The sequence below is a fragment of the Leptonychotes weddellii genome, chromosome 2 (assembly GCF_054177405.1).
Source record: "Leptonychotes weddellii isolate Sample4059 chromosome 2, ASM5417740v2, whole genome shotgun sequence".
Lineage (NCBI taxonomy): Eukaryota > Metazoa > Chordata > Mammalia > Carnivora > Phocidae > Leptonychotes > Leptonychotes weddellii.
Genome location: NC_138370.1, coordinates 58,802,340 through 58,824,438, shown reverse-complemented (window position 1 = coordinate 58,824,438; position 22,099 = coordinate 58,802,340). Strand labels below are relative to the sequence as shown.

General features: G+C 37.6%; 1 protein-coding gene and 1 long non-coding RNA gene across 4 annotated transcripts in view; both read right to left on the bottom strand.

The window, feature by feature from the left end:
• Positions 1 to 420: 420 nt before the first annotated feature.
• Positions 421 to 6,993, bottom strand: LOC145719934 (uncharacterized). The gene is made up of 2 exons (XR_014142688.1): positions 6,496 to 6,993; positions 421 to 6,278 (listed from the first exon to the last, which is right to left on the bottom strand). It is a non-coding gene; the product is annotated as an uncharacterized LOC145719934 (long non-coding RNA).
• Positions 6,994 to 10,535: 3,542 nt separating this feature from the next.
• The window catches only part of GASK1B (golgi associated kinase 1B), a 49,220-nt gene continuing 37,656 nt past the window's right edge, over positions 10,536 to 22,099 (bottom strand). For all 3 annotated transcript variants that reach the window (XM_031027734.2, XM_006732922.3, XM_031027733.2), the window contains exons 4-5: positions 16,566 to 16,792; positions 10,536 to 13,456 (exon numbers count right to left, since the gene is read on the bottom strand). In XM_031027734.2, the coding sequence (XP_030883594.2) occupies positions 13,249 to 13,456; positions 16,566 to 16,792 (435 nt within the window). In that variant the 3' untranslated portion in view covers positions 10,536 to 13,248. The remainder of the gene's footprint in view (positions 13,457 to 16,565; positions 16,793 to 22,099) is intronic.

Sequence of the window (22,099 nt, the reverse complement as noted above, 5' to 3'; positions counted from 1 at the left end):
AGCTTTTTTTATATGACTCTAAGTGAAAGTAAGCATTCTTTCCCAGCACAGAGCTGATTTTATATGAGTTTAAGTGTGATTTTATATGAGTTTAAATACAAAAAATAAATGTATTTTTTCAATCTCTTGCTTTAAAACACACTAACTAATCAGCTGACCAAAGCTCTACTGGCTATTATATCTACTTGCAAACTAGCAAATTCAATTTTCAACATAACAACACAAAGTAAAATGAAGTGGAATGCTGTGATTTTAAGGGGGCTTTGCCCTCCTTTGTTCTGTGAACTTTACTGGCTTTCACACCACAGCAGTCTCACAGCTCTTTGTTCAAACTCAACATCGAATGTAAAGAATGGCTTTACATTGTGATTTTTCTTACGCAAGGAATCCAAATGTATCAAGAAAAATGCTCATCAAGGCTTGGAGCAGAAAGAGATATTTATTTTACATGTGCCCGAGTTCTGTGTAACTCAACATCATGACAAATGAGTTGACATTGCAATTGAGAGTTGAAATTCTCTTTGTCTCCTATGAATCATAAAGCCTAAACACATGGCCCAACATAACACTTTCAAATATTAGTTGCTGATAGTGGGAAACATTAAAGATCACCATCTCATATACCTAAGTAGAACCGGACATGTGAGAGATATTGCAAACTTGACTGGCTTCTGCTTCTTATCTCTGTCAGATGTCTATTAGTCAATTTTCCTCTTAAACACAGGCCATAGTTCCTGCAATTATCCCAGTGTGCATAAGAAATACAAATTCTATCCGGGAATTAAGTCACTTTGAAGAGTGGAGAGAACACTGGATGGAATTGGGAAGGGAGTGTGGCCTAATCGTCATAGCATAAGTTGTGAAGTCAAGCAGATTTGGATATGAATCTCAGTTTGGTCACTTCCTAGCTCTTTGTTCCTGGACAAGTTATTAACTTCTCCATTCTTCCATTTTCTCACTGGTCAGATAGAGTCATGAGGACTAAATTGGATGAATAGTATTTTTGAAGTGCATCACACCATGCCAACTTCATAGTAGGAACTTGATATGGGTGACTGTTATTAAATTAGGAGAACTACCACATTGTTTCATGCCACAACTCCCTGGAACTCATATGCAATCATTTTCAAAATACAAATGAAAAATTTGTACCAAATGAGCCTAATAACAACCAGATCTCAACTGTGTTTATACTATCCATTATTTGCCTCTTGCTTTATCTCATGCTCTTTGAGTTGATTTAAATGGTGACCAATATGTATATAAGAAATTTTAAAGGGTTAAAAGATCAGAAAAGCAAGATGTTTGTAAAGTATTCAGGCTAATTTAGCTGCCATTTGTCTAAGCAGCAGAAACAAAGCTATGAATTTTTTGAGAGCAAAAATATGGGGGTAGGAGGGAGTAGATAGAGCCTAAGGGGAAGTGAGGAAAGCATGAGAATAGGAAAGAATTCTAAAGTCTGCATCTCTGTATCTTAGAGAAAGAGGGGAGAAATCAGCACTAAAGAAAAGGAGAAAGAATTGCTGGAGATTTTGCAAAAATGACAAGGCTGTGTATTGCAGAAAAGTTATTCCAATGATCAGAAAATACATTGAAGAGGCTTCTAGAAAAGACAAAATAGAAGTAGCAACTCTGCAATGCAATTAAAAACAAAATGTAAAGAAAAGAAAAGAAGACTGCTCATAATAGAGAAAGGGATCTGAGATGCTGAAGGCCTTGAAGGGGATTATGTTGCAACAAAGGAAAGCAGGCTTATGGAGGACGGCTTCTTGAACTTTGCTGTCTGGTTCCCATTACTCTTACTCTTCAAAAAATGTCATCCATTTCTTTCAGAGAAGAACATTTTGCCAAATATGCTATTTAAATATTGATTGTAGAACATTTCCTTGATTTGAAAATATACTACCAAGATTGGCAAAAATCCAAACTATTTCTTTCTGTAGTCTCTGTCATGATTTATACAGGTGGTCCTTCTTACCAATACAAAATGGAAAAAGAATAGAATGTAAACTGTACAACACATGCAATTCCTGACAATAAAATGCATTAGCTGGAGGTATTGTGAAGGATATTTGAGATATTACTCAAGAGATTCTGATTACGTCCACAAATATATCTGAAAAATACTGTTTCTGTTTTTAAGAGGAACATTTGAAGAACAGAAAGGGAAGGTTAAGGGAATGCTATAAAATTAGTTCTTCTCATGTATGAAAAAATTTTGGCCAATGCTTCTGATTTTCGTTATATTAACTTTGCAGTTTAATTTTCAAAGATTTGAAGAAAGGAAGTTGTTAAAGATGCATGTGCTCACTTATTTTTCTCTGCTATGTCTCAAGACCTAAAGCAGGGCCTGGAACTGAGCTGACACTTGAAAAATATTTGTTACATGAATGCATAAATAAAGCCTCAAAGAAATTGAATTAGCAAATAAACTCTGCAATCATCACTAGCTGAGAGCTAACTGGGCCAGAACATCCTGAGATATAAATTTAATCTCATGGTTTAGGGCACCCCAACCTGAGTGCAGAGCCTCAATCCTGATAATAGTAAATAGCTTGGTTTAAAATCAACTGAGAGGAGAAATCAGCTTGTTCATTATGAAAAAAGAAAAGGAAACAATCTAGCTCCTTATCTATTTATTGTTTCATGTATATGCCCACATGGTTATATGCATGTGTGTGGTGCATCCATCCATCCTTCTGAATCTTTCCATGATACAAACTCGGTCACCTTGTCTGGTTTAGATAGGTCTCTTTAGACAATACTGCTCTGGTGACTACAGCTGAAAAAAATATATCTAAAGCCCTAAGCAGCATGTTTTACATAGTATTTCTAGAATATCTTTTCAAGTCATCTCTAATAGCAAGGATACTTTTCTCAGAATTGTTAGTTAATTCCCTTTGAATCTTAAAATATGTAATGGTCCACAATTATGTATGAAAAATACTTCAAAATTAGACTCATCCTACCTCATCCCTTGATTATCTTATGCCTAAGTAATTTCGAGAACTTCCTAAATTACTTCTCTACATCTTCCCCACCCTCTCCCCCAACACACTCTCCAATCCACTCTAACACATGGCTCCCTAGCTTGAGAACTTATAATGACCCCTCAGTAAAACATGGCAAGGGAAAAACAGCTTAAGATTATTCTTAGGAAGCCATTATTCTTAGGAAAGAATGATATATCTAGTGTAAAGCTATAAAACGACAATCGCCAAAACCAGAAAGCACTGTGTAGATTTCTTTGAAAATAAACGACAGGGTTCTAAGAGATCTAGTTAAAAGAAAATGGGAATAATACCAGCGAAAACACTGCCAGTTTGGACTAAAAGGAACAAGAGAAAGTTAAGACTCTTAGAAGAGGCAAGGCTGTCAAACTGCCTAACTGCAGATCTTGAGACTTCTCAGCCTCCATAACTGCATGATCAACAAGATGAGACTGGAAGCTATTGGGCTGTGAATGTGCACTATTCCTCAGAAAGAAAAGGGAAGAACGATGCAGAAGGTGATTCAGAGATCATCAGAGCTGCTATTTTCACCCCAGGCCCCGGGACAGAAGGGGTTTCTGCTGGTTTCAGTGGGCCAGGATGCTGCCACCAGGTGCCTCAGGGGTAAGGCTGCCCTCCCAAGCGCTGTGGGCAGGTCCCCTGCAGAGAGTCCTGGGGCGATGGCAAGCTAAAGGAGCAAGACCAAGCCTTGCAGCTGTGAGAGTAAAGCTGTCACTGCAATGGGCCTGGGAGATGGGACATCAAGCCAGAGAGGATGATTCTCAACACTTAAAAGCCAAAATTTGCCTTTCTATGTTTGGACTTACTTGGGACCCATCACCCCTTTCTTCCTTCCTATTTGTTCCTTTTGGAATGGAGTGTTTCTCCCGCGCCTGTCCCAACACTGTATTTTGGAAATATGTAACTTGTCTGGTTTCACATGCTCACAACTGGAGAAGAATTTTGCTTCAGGATGAATCATAGCTCAAGTCTCCCCCATATGTGCCATATGTGATTTAGATGATATTGAGATGAGACTTTGGACTTTAGATTTTAGAGTTGATGCTGGAACAGGTTAAGATATTTTGGACTGTTTGCACGGAATTAATGTATTTTGTATGTGAGGACATGAATTTGGGATGATTAATACTATGGATTGAATTGTGTCACCCCAAAATTCATATGTTGAAGGCCTATGCTCAGTGTGATAGTATTTGGAAATGGGGATTTTAGGAGGTTTAGATGAGGTCATGAGGGTAGAGCCTTCATGATGGGATTAGTGTCCTTATAAAGAGAGACCGCTGAGGGGCGCCTGGGTGGCTCAGTAGGTTGAGCGACTGCCTTCGGCTCAGGTCATGATCCTGGAGTCCCAGGATCGAGTCCCACGTTGGCTCCCTGCTCAGCGGAGAGTCCGCTTCTCCCTCTGACCCTCCCCTCTCTCGTGCTCTCTCTCTCTCTCTCTCACTCTCTCTCTCAAATAAATAAAATCTTTAAAAAAGAGAGAGACACCTGAGAGCTTGCTTCCTCTCTCTCCACCTCCATACACCAAGGAAAGGCCATGTGAAGATACAATAAAAAGGTGGCAATCTACACCCTAAAGAGAGAGCCCTTTCCAGACACTGACCCTGCTGGCATCTAGATCTTGAACTCCCACTCTCCAGTACTGTGAAAAATAAATTCCTGTTATTAAAGCCACCTAGCCTGTGGCATTTGTTATGGCAGCCCAAAATAACTAAGACAGACACCAAAACCCTAACCTAGATACGCTGCCTGGCAGATCAGGTAAGGGAGAAGAATGGGGGGAACGAGCAACTGCTGCTGAGAACAGAAAATATAAACCCCACCACACAAGAAAATACACAGACCCCAGTGTTCTACAGCAACATTGGCCCACAGGCTTTTCTACAATGACGGAAATGTTCTGTATCTGTGCTATCTAATATGATAATACAGTATCCATAAAGCATGCGTGGCTCCTGAGCATTTGAAACGCTGTGTGACTGAATTTTTAATTTGATTTAATTTTAATTTTAGTAGTTCCAAAAACTGTTCCCTGCAGTCTCAGAGAACATTTTGAAAAACTCTTTGAAAAATTAGTTCAAATTTATAAAAGAATGAAAAATGAAGAGTCAATCAAGAGTTAATAAAGCCACCAAAGATGAAAGCTGAGGTCTCTAGAAAGAAATTTGAAGATAATAAAATCATTAGGAGAAATTAAGACTAGTGGGAAGCAGGAGGAAGCAGAATAGATGTGGCTGAGATAAAGTCTTAGATATAAAGGAAACGCTTGAGAAAATACTACATTTTGCAAGGAAAAAAAATACAGGAAAGTAAGCAAATAAGGAAAAACCAATTAATTCAGAGGCAGATTCCACACACACATAATAAATCTGTCTTTACCTGAGACAGAACAAATAGAATAGAACCAAAAAATATTCAAATATATATTGTAAAAAGAAAGAAAATATAAGTATGTTGGTTCTGTGTTGTATTTCAGGAAAATCTGATGCAGAACAACCAACCTTAAGACACATCCTGAGGGTTTATTAAAATTAAAGGATAAAAAAAAAGAATTCAACATGCATCAAAACCAGAAAAGCAAATCACCTACAAGCCAGAGAAAAACAAAACAAAACAAAACAAAAACACAGTCTGGCCTCTGAAATCTTATCTGCAATGTTCAATGCCAAATGACAGTGTTACAGTGTCTACAGACTTCCAAGGGTATTTTGTTTTGAAAAAAAAAAAATTTTTTTTAAGTGTGGAACCCAAATTTTATATCACCAGGCTGTTTACATACTTAAACAAACAGAATGCTATTCACAAATGAGCAAGGCTCACTGAATATGGAACTCATGGATAACTCTGTAAAAAATCATTTGATGAAGCCAGTCAGCAAAGAGATGAATGAGGAAAACAAACAAAAACCTCAGGAATGAAGAAGCTGTAATTGATGGCGGGCAGGAAATCCATTCAAATATAAAATTAATGCACCTGTGACAAAGTGGAAACCAGAAGGTAAGTATTAAGAAGAGGAACGTGTAAGCATGATAAATATTTTAGAAGTTGGTTTGTGAAGGAAAGAAGTGGGGAGGGAGGGGGGATTTAAGAGCATGAACGTCTTTACCTGTCATAGGAAGAACTCATGATATACTTTCTAAATTTGATAAATTAGAAAAAGACTTAATTACGTTAGAAACTAATCATAGATTTGGCGTTGGTTGCAATTATCAGAAAAGCTATCAACATAGATTAAGTTGAAGCAAAAAGGTGAATTAAGAAAGGACCCTGGGGGCGCCTGGGTGGCTCAGTCTTTGGGCGTCTGCCTTCGGCTCAGGTCATGATCCCAGGGTCCTGGGATCGAGCCCCGCATCGGGCTCCCTGCTCCGCGGGAAGCCTGCTTCTCCCTCTCCCACTCCCCCTGCTTGTGCTCCCTCTCTCGCTGTGTCTCTCTCTGTCAAATAAATAAATAAAATCTTTAAAAAAAAAAAAAAAAAGAAAGGACCCTGAGGAAACCAAAAATTGGAAGGGACCTCCAGAGCAACTAACGCGAAAGAGTCAAAAGATACCGGACGTCCCCATCTCACCCGCCAGCACCTCTGAGAGTTTCACTCAATCTACATTAAATTTTCTCCGTTCGCATAGAGGAAAAGTCTGACGAAGAGCTCCAGAACCTTACCCATTACTGCTTTAGGCTTGGGTCTCGGTTTCTTTTTCTGCTTATCCGTTCTAAAATTCTGAGGCAAGTTTTCTGAGTGACCTACTTAGGTCAGGTGTTCAATTTTGAGCCAATCAATTACGACAGGAAACAGAGCTGAATAAAGAGATGTGATGGGCCCAGGGTTAAGTCACGTGTACTCCACCGAACCTATCAACTGTGGCCTGGAGGCCCTGGCAGAGGTCAAGTGAGTGGGGTCGGCGGGACAGGGGTATCCCCAAAGGGGAGAGTTATTGGAGAGAGAGTAATAGATTTAGGTCAAGTTGGCCTCAAATATGCTCAGAGCCACCACCGCAGTGGTCACCATCTGCTGTAGTTACCAGCATTACTTACCGAACAGTTCCAATTTCCTGTAAGCCCAGTTAGTTGTGACAAAGTGCAAAGCCCTTCAGAACTTTCTTTCCGTCAGGTACAGAAATAGAAACATCCAGGCTGCCTCATCAGGTTGGTTCTCTAGGTGTTTATGGGAAGCAAAGCTCTCCTGCCAAGCTGTGCTGGACATATGCTGTGAGACATCGACATTTATCGCTTTAAGCCACTGAGGTTTGATGCATTTTGTTACTACAGCATCACTTAGCCTACCCTGTTGATAGTCCATTCTTTTCTTCTATTTTCTTCTATTTCCCACTGTGATTCCTCACTGCCTATTGGCCGCTAACTGCATCACAGCGGAACAAGTCCACTCTAATGCACTTTGCTACTCTTCTTCCCTCCTGCTAGTACGGAAACACCCTCCACTTCTTTTGACCCTCTGTCAGAGGAGGTTCCCAAAGGGCTGTAGGGTCCCTGATGAGAATATGGCTTCTTTATATTCCAGGCAATCTTCTCAAAGACGGCAGATACTGGGCCCCGGGACAGACGAAGGTAGAGCGCAGATTTTTAAGCACTTTTACTTCAACCATCATCCATTCCAAAATTTTTACCCTGATATTTAATTTGTCATAGGTTCCTAGATTAATGCTTCACTTTTCTAAAATTTTTATTTCAAAGCTGAATATGTCTCTTCCTCCTATCATGTGGCTTCTTTTATTGATCTCTTTCTCCAAACCATCAGACCTCAAAGGGCTCTGAGTGATGTCTTACAGTGTGGCAATACAGTCTAATACAAGGACTCTGACAGAGGAAACCTTCATAAGCTGAATGTGAAGGACAAAAAAACAAATTAAAAGGTTTACTTTTTATGGAAGACTTTCTATCAATGAATGTACTAAAGCACGAAGAACTAATGGTTCTCAACCAGGGAGTGACTTTGCCTCCTAAGAGGACATTTTGCAGTATCAAGAGACATTTTTTGGTTGTCACAACTTGAAGGCATGTTACTACTGACATCTAGTAGGTAGCCCAGGCTAAAGTCGACTTCATTAGGAATTTGTGTCTTTAATTAGGACTTTGCGACTTCGGAGGCTGCCATGTCACTCCTCTTTGAACACAACATGCTATCTCTACTTGCAACCAACCGTAAGTAAGACAAAGGAAATGACACAATACAAGTAGCAAATAGCATTGTCCTAAGAGTCACCAAAACTCAGGTCCTATATTGTAACTCTCACTTGTTACCTGATTAAAAGTGGAAGGTTGACTCTTAAGAGAGGCTGTAAATTATTTCTGCATTCTCTTAAGAAAGACCTGAATCTTGCAAGCTTAACAATAACGTATTCTCACAAAGTTAGAAAGGATATCTGAATCACAGTTGATTTTTTTTTAAAGTTACTAGGAGGTAAAAAAATAAATGTTGACCTCCATTTTAATACCCCTGAGGTCCTGAAACAAGGATGCAGAACAAGATCTCTTGTTGTCCTAAACAGAAGTCGAGCCAATAACATAGGGCACTTTATGAGCCAAATAATGTCTGGTGTCCTGGAGCTAAAGAAAATGTTGGCACATCTTGCAAAATCACAGCTGTTTCAGTCTCATTTAGTGACTGTCCCACTCTCTGCAGCCCAGTTTGCCTTTTGAAATATAGCACAGCTAGCTATGCTGCAGCATGTGATTAAAGCAACTGACAAGGGAGGTTTTATTTTTTAGCTCTTTGTCTCAAAAGCTTTAGAAATCTTGACAAGCACTGCTAAGAAACACAGATTACTTTTTTAGAAAGAAGATGCATAGAGATTTCTTAATGTGCACATGATTGTGCACATTTTTATCAAGAAACTAAATGCACTTTGGAATCATGATGGTAAAAAGGTAGCTTTCTAAGATAAAAAAAAAGTTGAACTAATTTAATCATACACAGTGCTGTTGTTAAGAAAAGATCTCTGCGACTTCACTTACCATGTGCATTTTTGTAGGTTGCAAAACAGTCTGCCAGCAAGCCCTTCAGAGTCAGACCTTTGAACTAGATAATCAACTGATAACCATTAAAAAAATTGAAAGGTTAAATGAAAATAAGCTCCAAATGCTAATCACATGGTACCATTCAGTTCTCCAATTATATAACTGTGTTTTGAAAGATTGCTAAAGTAAAATTTTCAAAAAATTTAACATCATGACTCTCAAGCAAATAAAATATGAGTCTGTGGTCAAAAGTTTAAGGCAAAATTTTCAAAAAGGTAAAACAGCAATTCCTATGCAAATGTAAAATGAACATACATCAAAGACTTTATTTAAATAATTCATTAGCGAGGGAACCGCTAAGATGGTAAAACCATTTCAAAGAGTGTTTCAAAAGCTAAGGTAATATTAGGATAAGATTGCTGGACTAGATATAAAACTGGTTAATGTCCAACAGGATAATAAACTGTAAAGCCATTAGCGTTGTCTTTTCCACCAGGCAGAAATTATTTGCGTCTCTATGGGATAAAAATCTACACGTTAACCTCTGCCCTACAACATTGTTAAGTAGACCATTCAGTACAAAAGCAAGGCCAGCTTTGCATTGAAAGAACACTCAAAAATCTCTTCTGGCTATTTCCAAGTGTCAGATAATTTTTCCAGTAAGTCAAATTATCTTCCATGAATGAAAGTTCTTAATTCTTGATGATACTATTTTTATTTTTTTTAAAGATTTTATTTATTTATTTGAGAGAGAGAATGAGAGAGAGCATGAGAAGGAAGAGGGTCAGAGGGAGAAGCAGACTCCCCGCCGAGCAGGGAGCCCGATGCGGGACTCGATCCAGGGACTCCAGGATCATGACCTGAGCCGAAGGCAGTCGCCCAACCAACTGAGCCACCCAGGCGCCCGATACTATTTTTAGAGAAAAGTCTTTATCATCTTTCCTTGACCCACGTACAATTTCCATATCATATTTTCAGACTAGTGCCCTAAGTGTGCCTTCCTTTGTTCTGTGCTGAGATAAACATTAGAATTTCCTGAGATACTATGTAGATAAATCTACATCTAGGTTATTTATTCATTAGATATAATGTAATATATATTTAAAGATATGAGGGAATAAACAGGCTATTATACAAGTTCAGAGATTACAACTTTTTTGAGCGTAAGTCTAAGACATTTTATATTTTGATAAGTTTCCCAGGGTGTCTAATAAACTTAATAAATATGACTGTTACAAAGATAGCCTTAACTATAATTCTAAGACTCACCCCCAGCAAAGAAAAACAAAAATTAAATAGTCTCTTACAGTTTGTGATAGCTGTTACCTAATTTGCATACCACTTAAGACAATGCTCTTTGTACACCAAGAGAAAGCATAAGATCACTAGTAACAATATCAAATATATGCATATACAAACACAATCCAATAAAATTCTTAATTGTTCAATTGTTTCTTTTATCATGGACATTGGTAGCAGTCTTCTGTACTTAAATTCTGAAAATTAACCCATGTACAAAAGAAAACCCATCTACAAAATAAAAAGCACACATCTTTAATTTCTAATATTTTTATTACAGACTTTTAAGATATGTATTTATTTTCATATTATCAGCCTAAAGAAAATAAGTCACAAAAATAAGCTTTTGTATGTCTGCCAAGGTAAATTGTTCTACTTCAAATTTATCAAGTTATAAATAAACCACATAATATGCTTATGTGAACCAAACCACAGCATAACATGAGTGCATTTGAAAGGCACAGAGTACTCTCATTGTTTCAATAAGAGAAAAGAAGAGCATTACTTAGGATTAAAAGCCTGGCCCTGTAGCTATCCATTATTCAACAATAATACGGCATGAATTATTCACTGATTATAAAACAAAATACTGTGTTAAAAAGCAAAGGTGACTAAAATAAACATGTGTTCCTGGACCTTTCATTTAATATTAAGCATGTCAGAATACCTGGAAGCAAATAAACAAAGCAAGACCCACATAAGGGAGAACCAAGCTGCCCAAAAGCTGTGTAGCTTGAGACGCAACATTAAAGGTCATTTTTAAGGAGACTGGATTCCCACCACTAATTTCACAAATTTGAATAAAGATGATCTATTCCATAAAAAGCTTATTAAAATGCGAGTATGCCACCTTGATAAGACAAGGTATAAGGCAACTTGACAAAGAGTTCTTTCAAGTCAGTGGCTCAAAATAGAACCTGGGTCTCCAAGCTTTTGTTAGGCCTATTTTTTATTAAAATCCTGATTAATGAGAGAAAAAGGGATCTTAAAAAGCCCAAAGACAGCAGGTAAAAGTGGAGACTCAGGAGAGCCAAAGAGTGCACAGAATGTATGGAATCAGAGAAAGGAACTCAAAGGGATAATGGAAGAGAATGGTCTGAAGACCACGTCTCCAAGGGTCAGCCCAGCAAATAAGGATGCTAAAATGTAGTACTTGAATGTGAGCCTAAGAAAGTTATGCTTAGACGATCAAATCCCTCTCTCCTTGACCCGTCTTCTCTTCTAGTTACCATGTGTTGTTTTGACATTTTGCCCCTATACATTTACATTAGTTAGAATCTATAGGTATATATTTAAAAAAAAAAAAACAGTCTTTATTGTAATGTCTTTAATAGTTCTAATTTACAGTGATATTAAGTGACTCGATTAGAACACATAAAATGCGGTGTTTTAGCAATAACATACAGAACTGAGAAAACAGAGAATTGAATGCATTACAACATCTTAAATTATATTTTTCAACTTTCAGGGAAAAAAGAAGTCAGTATATCAGCTTTTAAATAAGGAGTGGGTGAGGTGGGGGTGGGGGAAATGATGACTTGTTCGAGATTTGAAACCTCTGTATGAACATCTGTCATATGTGATGACATGCATATCTTCCCAGGACACAAAGACCCAACATGTGAATACTGTATGTCTATGTCCTATGCTTAATTAAGAAGTTGGCAGAGGGATGGGCGCCTGGGTGGTTCAGTTGGTTAAGCGACTACCTTCGGCTCAGATCATGATCCTAGAGTCCCGGGATCGAGTGCTGCATCGGGCTCCCTGTGAGGCAGGGAGTCTGCTTTTCCCTCTGACCCTCCCCCCTCTCATGTGCTCTCTCTCATTCTCTCTCTCAAATAAATAAATAAAATCTTTAAAAAAAAAAAGTTGGCAGAGGGAGTTTGGGGAAAATTATTTGAAGCTTAATGTTGTCCAAATTCACTGTTTTAGTTCTAGTCATGTGCTTTCATTGAGGAGAATTGAAAAGAGTCAGGTTTTAATTTATTTTGTTCATATTTCTCATATTAGAATAAGCTAAACAATATATTTAAATGCACTCAATATCTGGTTCTACTGTCAATATCTGAGCAATATCATTTAAATCAATTTAAATATAATTAGAAGAAGTCTGAAGAAAACCATTATTATTAAGAAAATATACAAAAACTATAGCATATCCTTTGTAAAAATGACAAAATTTGTTAAAAGAACATCCATTTAAAAAAGGCACTCTATAAGTATAGTTTCAAATAGGTAACTTATACCTTAAAATTGTTTAATGTCTAAGCTACTAGACATAAATTGGACCAAAATTGAGAAAGCAAAACTCCCTAACACATAAAGGAGGAAACTGCGATTCTTCCTCTTCAGATTCACAGAGATGGCCAGTCATTTATAGATACAATAGAATATATACTGGTGCTTTTGTAAATAACCCACCATTTCTATGCAGAATTATGGTATACCCTGGTGTTTTTGCAGATCACATGCCTCAGTTTTCCAATGCAGAACTGCCTCTGGGTCATATTGGGATGGCTCTGTTTTAACAATCAGCAACTGAAGAATGTCAAGAACCCTTCCCATCAGAACTTGGTCAGACCAGTCAGTATGGCATAAGATATGCTTTGCTGAAGGAGTCAGCACCTCTGGTTTACACTGTTCTGTTAAATGGCATGACAAATGTTTTAACAAAGCTAGCTGGAATAATAATTGCAACCATTCTGTATAATCAGATGTTGAGACTCACATGATCCAATGTTAGAGAAAAATATGAACAAATATTTTTTGAGGAGTATGTTTTTTAAAAGGTTTTAAGTCTGCTTATCATGCTCAAACCCATCATATACACTTGGTTAAATTCATTTATTTTATATATTCATTTACACTGCCTCATTCCTAAAAAGACTTGAGGTTTGTGTACTTGATTTTAAAAACAAAAACAAAAAAATGCATAAATATATCTAGTATTCTAGCCAGAAGATCCTTTTATTCATTCATAGGTAATACTTTGGCCCCATGTGCATTGATGTAAGTAAGAAGGATTTTGGCTCTCTGCTCTATGACATCAATAAGCTTTTCAATTCCTTGTCTACCTCCTTGACTTTCCCAATAAACTTTATCAAGAAACAGGGACTGAAGGAGTTTCTGACGTAAGTGCTGGCTCTTCAAAACAGAAACTGCAGATTCGGGAAACCTGAGAAGATAAAATGATATTTCATTCTTAGTAATTGCTTAGAAATATTATGCCTTACCCAATTGCTTTGCCCTTCATTAATCTGGCATAAATCACACTATCAAGTAGTACCTGGAGAATGAAAACATTTTTGTCACTGTCAAGCTGACACTTCTCTTAATAATAATATACTAGAAGAATATGTTTCAAGGGAACTGAATTTTCCATGTTGAATTTTCCATTGAGAACTTGACATACTAACATCTTACTTAAAGTCATTATCTGTAGGCAAAGAGAGGCACGGAATTAAAGAGTTCTGTTAGCCCGGCAAAAATACTTTCCTCAATCTTAAGCTCCATTTCACCCATAGAAACCACTTCAATCTGTCAAGTAGAAGAGTATCCTCATAAGTGTCAATGTGGGGTTTTATGCAAGAAAATATGAGAAGCAAAATGCTGACAAATGCATGACTGAATTTTTTTTTTAATTTTTTTTTAAAGATTTTATTTATTTATTTGAGAGAGAGAGAGAGAGAAAGAGCACAAGAGGGGGGAGCGGGAGAGGGAGAAGCAGACTCCCCACTGAGCAGGGAGCCCGACGTGGGACTCGATCCCGGGACTCCAGGATCATGACCTGAGCCGAAGGCAGTCGCTTAACCAACTGAGCCACCCAGGCGCCCTGCATGACTGAATTTAATGTGAAATAATCCAAAATGTAGGTAGTAAAAAGAGAAAGGAATCATTCCATAATGCCCAATTAAATAAAGAATTGTTTCTGATTCAGATTATACTTCAGGAATTCTGAAAATCTGGGAGCATTTTACTAAATTGGAATATTAAAGTGTTTTTCAAATAAATTTAACAAAACTCAAGTTTTAGAGCCAGGCATTCCACAGTGACCCATCTCTGGAAAACCTGAGGCCAATTTGGAAGGGTCCTTGTTGAACTACCTTAAGAGAGCGCTTTGTGTTTCTTGCTCTGCATTTAGAAAGTAAAAACAAGGGGTCTAGCATGTACATTATCTGAAGAACTTTGTCAAGTTTCAAGTTCAAACTCATAAAGAATGTTTTGCTGAATCCTCAATTGGCCCATCCAGCTTTCTTTGAAATACTGATGAAAGCACAATAAAAATATTGGGGTTGCATAGTAAATTTCATGTAAACATAGTTGCTCCTTAACAACTAAAACAGGAACATATCCTTGTTCGAGGAATACAGTTTGCCCAAAGTTTCAGGCCTCCTAAATGCCTTTTCCAAATTTCAATGGAATGAGCTAAGGGTGGCATTCAGGGAGCATAAATGCAAGGGACCCAGGTGCTCCAATGCTGCAGAAAAACCAGAGGCCACAGAGCTGGACTCGCTTAATGAGTCTGAGTAAGTGTGGAATTAAATAATGCTGATAAGATGCTCTGAGCTCCCTGAAGATGTGTACTATATAATTTAGTGGCCATAGTATTAATTAAGTAAGCATTTTTGCTCTATGAAATATTAATAATCCATGATTTATAAATTCTATGACCCTTCAACTAATTTAGCTGTGGTAGAATGTATGAGATAAAACTGTGAAATCCATGGATCTCTTTAGTGACTAATCCTTTTCATAAAGGAAAAGCAAAAAATTACCTGTCTGTGCATTACATTGATTAATAGGAAAATTCTATGCATAAATCTGGGCTAGCAGTGTCTTAATTTTTGCTTTTCAATGTGTGACTTACTTATTCAAAAAAAAATTTAACTTTACATTCATTACTCCTCATATTGCATTTAAAGTTAACTTCTTTGAAAGCATAAAGCAGTATTCATATTCATATGAATGTATAGAACAGATGGACCATATTCTTAGGCACTCCTAATTCCAAGAGAAAATTTAGAGATTTAAGAAGACCCCAAAATATCAACTCAGTAAGTGATGCCTTTGGTCAATTTTTCTACACATAAAATTTCCTTAGTTTAGTCACATTAAAGAAAGAATCTGTCATATATTCTACCTTCAATCCATAAAGAGATGTAAGAATGAGTATTAACAGGGCAAGATATGGCAAAAACTCATGAAATTGGGGCGCATGAAACTCTCATGAGAACAGTATTGTCTCTAGTCCTGAAAGTACATAAAATCCACACTACCTGATTAGAAGTGCTAAGAACAACTAATGAAACACACTTCAGAGCGTTGTTACCAAGACTAATAGTGACAGCATGAACAGACACAAGTTACTGCAGAAAAATGATTGGACCTGGATTTGGAAGATTGGGGTTCTACTCTCAATTTTAGAGTAGATGTGCTCTTCATGTGCTCTCCACCAGTCACTTAGCTTCACACAGCTGGTTAACTCTTTCACTATTGCACCCCTCTATTTCCAATTCTCAAACATACCCCAGTGTCTTGGTCACTCTGATTTCTGACTAGGGTAGGAAGGCTATGAAGAGTGGCTATGACCTGGGGCCTAAAATCCAGCCTCAATCTTTGTAGCTAAGGTTGAATGGCCCAGACTCTATAGTGGGTTCCTGCCACTATTAAATGCATTAATTTCCTTTATTTCTTAATACATAAGCCCAAGATACTTTTCTCCTTAGTCTATGTCTACTGGAAAGATTTCCAAATGCTCAAAAACCCTCCTACCTGAATTCAAACAGCCGCTGTCCTTTGATACTGTGCCCTAATTAGAAGATTAGCTCTAATTTCCCACCACATTCAGAGAAGTCTCTTGAGTTTATTATGCCTTTGGACATCCTGTCATGTCAATATCTGTGAGTCTGTTAGTCCCCCTGCCCCATGCCCTGATAATGGAGCTTCTGCCACCTCCTCATCCCTGCTCTGCCAGTTCCTATTCCTAAGGTCCCTGCATGCTTCCAGCTTTACCCACATGGATTTTCACAGTAAGGGCCAAGGAAATATAGTGGGAGTTTTGTAGGTTGCATGGGTTGGTGACACTTGACACCGTGGCTGCAATCCTGTTCTATTCTGCTTAGGTCTGGTTCCCATTTCTGGGCCTCCATCCCCAGATTCCACATCCACAATTCCTTTCAAGGGTTAGATCAGTCACACATAGCATTTGAGTTTTCTCAAAACCTTTACTACTTATTTAATAGAAATGTGATGTCCCATAGATTTTACTACATCTTAAAACTTACTCTTTGATGCCTTCTAACAATTTGAAGTTTAAGTTATCTTCGCTTCTGTCAAAGAAACCCTTGTTGTCTACGAAGACCAAATGCCTTGGGTCATGCTTTCGCTGGATAACGTGTGCTAGAGCCACAGAATCTTGGTGGTCACATTTTGGCCTCAGTCCATTCTGTACACAGGCATCTTCCTTTCGAGGTCGGAATCCACAGCAATTTGTATCTAAGCGATTATAAATCTGAAAATGGAAAGCGAAAACAAAATCCAAGATGCTGAGTAAAAACAAAACTTGGGAAAGTTAGATTTCTGGAGAATTAGTGCTTTCTAAATAGCTGACTTTCTAGAATCTAATAAGGCCAGGCTCATTTAATTAAAGGCAACTGTCAGAGTAAGTCCAAAGTTCATATCCTTCTGACTCAGCCATGGTTAAAAGCATTTCCAGCTTCTAACAGCTCTAACGTCAGATCATCCAAGTTAGACATCTCCACCCTTAATATTCAAAATTCCCACTGACATCATATGTAGACACATGGCCAGAAGAATCTCTGACTCTATTCCTGACAGAAGATAGAAACCACTGCACTTTTATATAACTATAGCTTGTTTTTTTCCTCGAGTTGGGTTATAGAAAACCTGAGTTATCTCAGTGGCTCTAAAAGTTTCCTGCATCCCCTAACCAATCTGGACTTTAGAATTACACTATCTAACCTGAAATAAGTAACATAGTACAAATCTTTTGAAAAGATGTGACATCCAATAATGATACAAAAACTACTACCCATATGGAGCCCACAGCTAGATTCTAAATAAGTGAGCAGGATGAACAAAATTATTGGGCCCAGTGGGGTTTATTATGGAAATAGGGTTTCTATCCTATAGAAGAGGTAAACAGATTAACGAGAAAGGGGGAATTGTGTTATTTCCGTTTCTCTTGGGCAGGAAAGAAATAACATTTATTAATCAGGGTCAATTAAAGCTTCAGCTTAGGAATTAGATAAATTTCAAGTCAAATCTCTGTGACCTGGTGTAGATTCCTTTACATCACCGACTCTCAATTTAATTACCTATATAATGGGAATGGTATTATGGCACTGTACCTCGTCAGTTAGTAGGAAGATTAATGAAAATGTTTATATACAATCCAGCCCTAACCCAGGCATCTAGAAGATACTCAAAAAAATGAAAACAGTTATATTGTTGAAACCCACACATATACACTATATGAAATGATTTACCTCAAAACAAGCTTCCAAGACAAAAGGCAATTTCTCCATATTAATGAAGACAAATTGAGTCTCAGAAAGGTTGAATAATCTGCTCTGGGTAGAATACAAGTAAGTAGCTAAGTTAAGATATAGACAGCTATATTTGTCTCCAAAATTCCCATACGCTCATGATTCAAAAGACGGCTGGCCATAACACTGTCACTTTTATTCCTTTGGCACTAAATTCCCATTATTTCTCTTCCCCTGTTTTTATAGATCCTGTGGGGCTAGCCACTCTAGGAGGTCAATTGCTCAAGAAGGAATGCAGAAAGAGTAGTGCCAAAATTTAGCCTACTTTGAAATGATCACTCATTCATTCATTCATTCATCCAACAAATGTTTATTGAACATCTTCTCCCATCTATCAGTGGGCTAGGCACCAAGGCAAATGTTGCCCATGGTCATTACCTCCCACCACCACTACTCCCAAAGGAAAATGAAGTGGTCATTTAATTTTGCCTCATTACCACGGCAAACTTTAAGAACTGGACAAGTGACCTTCCTCTCTGTTTTCTGTACATAAGTGAACTTTGTATCAAATAGCATATTTTGAGAAACAGGGATTATAAAGAGGTCAGCCTAAGCCAATTTTCTGTGATGTTTATGTAAAACCAGTCACATGGGACAGGGGTGGTCAGTGAGCCAAGAAGCATTTGGATAACACAGAGGGTACATTGCTGATCTACAAGCAACCTACAGATAAAGGAAGGCCTCTGTCAGGATTGGTTCCAGGCAGCTGATCCATGGGGCTATAAGTCTAAGCAATGATTTATCCAAAAGGTCACACAGGCTTACTGCAGAGAACAGTAAGTTCCCACTTCTGGTTAAAGTGTCTTTGTCTGACATGAGGACAGGAGTTGCCTAAAGGTAAGCAAGGGTACCCCAAGCAAATCACTATAGGTTAAATGACAAAAAGCACAAATAAGAACTATTAGAAAAAATTATTGAGTCCTTTCTCTTCAAACAATTTGATTCATTTTGTGTAGTACCTTGACTGCCTTTGAATATAAGAGAAATCAAGTGACATATAGAAATTGCATCTGGTTGGCAGTTATTTAAGATCAGAGAGTCAGGGAGAACATGAAAAATAACCCTTCTAGAAGCTGCTTCTCACCCAATCTCCCCCTCCTATAAACATTAGCTAATAATTCCCAAAGATTCTCTATACCATGCTCCAACATCATCATATGTTTATAACCAGTTATAATGACATTATATAATAGAAAAAAAAACAACCCTATTTAATTTTGACCACAACATGCAAGGTCTGTTATGTTGGATAAATGGTCAGAACTTAAGTTTTAAGGACTAATCTATCAACCACTTCATAAATGGTACCCTGAACCCTGAGCTTTTTCTTCATTGTTGATTTCATACCAGTGAAGAAAGGACTAAAACCTATAGCGACATTTCTGTTGTTTCTACAACAAAGCCATGAGTCAAATATATTAATGTTAAATAATAAGCACATTAGAGTTTAGACCCCAACTTTCAGTACTCCTATAAATATTATACTTTTCTATTTTTAAACTACAGGAGAACGTTAAAAGTCAGAGGTGGAAAAGACCGATTTAGGTCATTTTTTTATTGCCTTCCCAGCATTAGATTGTTTCCTACAGTGTATTTTTAAAGTGCTTTGTCTGATCTAATTTTGAATCACTCAACAGTCTGTGATGATTTCACCACTTCCCTGGCAGACTGTTGTGCCATTCAAGTCTAACAGACCTTATTATTAAAAATGAGTGTGTGTTCAGCTGAACTCCTTGTCCAGAAAGTGTTCACCCCCCGCCTTTTATTCGGAACTACACGTTAAGTTGGTGGGTATGTTAATACATGTTGAGTGTATGTGCGGGTGTGAGCGTGTACACCTACAAATATAGAATCAGACTGTAAGGCCTCAAATAATCTGGGTTTCACTTCGTTTTTCTTATCCTCTAAGTGTAGCAAATTATGTCTTTGTATTACTGCCCTTGTCTAGCAAGAGTTTAAGTAGCTCTTAAATCTTGTTCCCTAGCTCTTCTCGGAATTTTGTTTATAGTCTTCCTTTTGAATTCACATTCACTGTACCAAAAATACTTTGACCACAAAACCATAATCCTCTCCCTTAAATTCAGTGCCATGTTGCTGGGCATTTAATTTAGTTATATATTGAATATATTCCTGCTTACTTCCAAGAGAGTTTACGGATTTTTTTAAAGCCTAATAAAGCATATCCTAGATAGCTATGAATCCATAATATGGTTTCAGTATATTTTTTTGGCGCACACATTAAAACAATCATTTCATTTAACTACTGCATAATTAAGGACTATAGTTCACATCCACGGGTCTGCGTCCTTAGATAATTATCCTACAAAGAAGATTCATTGGGGGTAAATCTTATCAGTTAAGCGATCGTGAGTACTGATGATCATTAATGCAACTTGTTCAAATTCACAACCTCTCACTCTTTAAAACAAGGAAAATCTTTTACAGAGTTGATCTTCCGAATCTTAAGATTACTACCAACCATCATTTTCTGTAAAATTGCTCTTTCCTCTTTTAGGAAAATATATCTTTTCCATGTTTACCTAACTAAAATTATACTCAGAAAAATCCAGGTGTTCCAGCCAAATTTTTTTTGTTGGTGGGAATATTTTTAGATATACTGCCTTCTTCTAAAATTCCTTTTTTTAATTCCACTTTCCTTGTGGGGGTGTTACTTTTGCCTGCATGAAGAAAGTATCTTTTGAGTGACTCAGTTATGTTTACGGAGCCTAAACAAGGATGCCTCTGCTGCACTGACCAGCTCTCCAAAGCCCCATAGGAATCTAGAGAAATCCAATGACTTTCCACCCTTTTGCACACCACCCATTCGAGCTGTGTCTTCAAAAAGTGGCTCTGTCAAAGCAACGGCTTCAATGGGACTAAATGACTAATTTCAAGCAATGTCTGAACAAAAGCAAGAAAAAAAATACTCTAAAAGTGCTGCTAATATTAATGAAAAACATAAGAGCAGTCATTTAGCAAGTGTTTAGTATGTGCCAGGAACTGTACACTTAATGCTTTACACGTATTGTTGCATTTAATGCTCACAGCAACCTGAAGGGGTAGGTGCTACCAATGGTCCCATTTGATAAGTGAAGCAAGTGAGGCACAAGGAGACTGGGTGGCTAACCCAAGGTCCCTCACTTCATAAATGACAGAACTCGGGATTTTAACCCAGATATTCATGCCCTTTTCCATCCTGATTATATCTCTTGTGCGTAGCCAAGGTGACAGTGCAAAAAAAAAAAAAAAAAAAAAAAGCAAGTGCATTTGTATAGAATACTAAATATCACTACATTCAATAAATGCTGGTTATAAGGTTTCATCAGAAATACAAAAAACTGTACTGTAGGAGTTCAGGTAAAAACACATGAGGAGAGGATATTATGGTGGTGTTTTGAGAGACAGGAAGTATTAGCTAAAAAATAGGCAAAGGCATGAAGGTAGGAAATCAAAAGACATCTTTAGAAGAACTGAGGGTACATTAGACCAGCGCTTCTCGGACTGTCTGTAGTGAAAGATCAGGTGGTTTTGATTTTTCTCTCCCTCAGCACCACAATCCATATGGAGTGTGTTTGTTAAATGATTAATAATAATTTATTACTAAAGAAATAAGATTTTAAAAAATACTAAATACCAGCCAAATATTTGTTAGAATCAACAGATGAAATTCCTCTACCAAATTGCTATCAAAGTTTCTAAGTGCTTATTTGCAATTTCTGTACTTGTCATGAACTAGTAAATTGGCAGGGTCCTGGAGTCACACTTTGAGTAGGACAATGCAAGACGGCGCTGTCGAGGGTTAGGGGAACGTGAAGGTAGGTAGCAGAGCAAAAGGTGGATAAGAGTATTGTGCCTACAAAAGAAAGCCAAATTTCTGATGTGCCTTCAAGTTTCTATCATTTTCTCACGTATTGCTGGAAGGAAGGTCAAAGGCAAGAGAGCAGGGCATCAGGGGGAAATGTTAAAAGAACCAAAACTGAAGGGAACCAAGACAGAGCACACTTGGAAGCTGAAGAGAGAATAAAATGAAGATGTTCTTCCTCACATAGATTAGAAATTCCCCTGATCCAAATATTTTTCTCATTCAACTTTTTTAGTTAAATTACATAAACCTGTAGATGTTCCTACCGCAGTTTTTGTATACCTCTTTAAGGGGCTCAGTGAGCATATGTGTGTATGTATGTGTGCGTTTCTGGTTGGTGAGTCAATATCTTAAGATCTCACCAATCTCTTTTTTTTTTTTAACAACT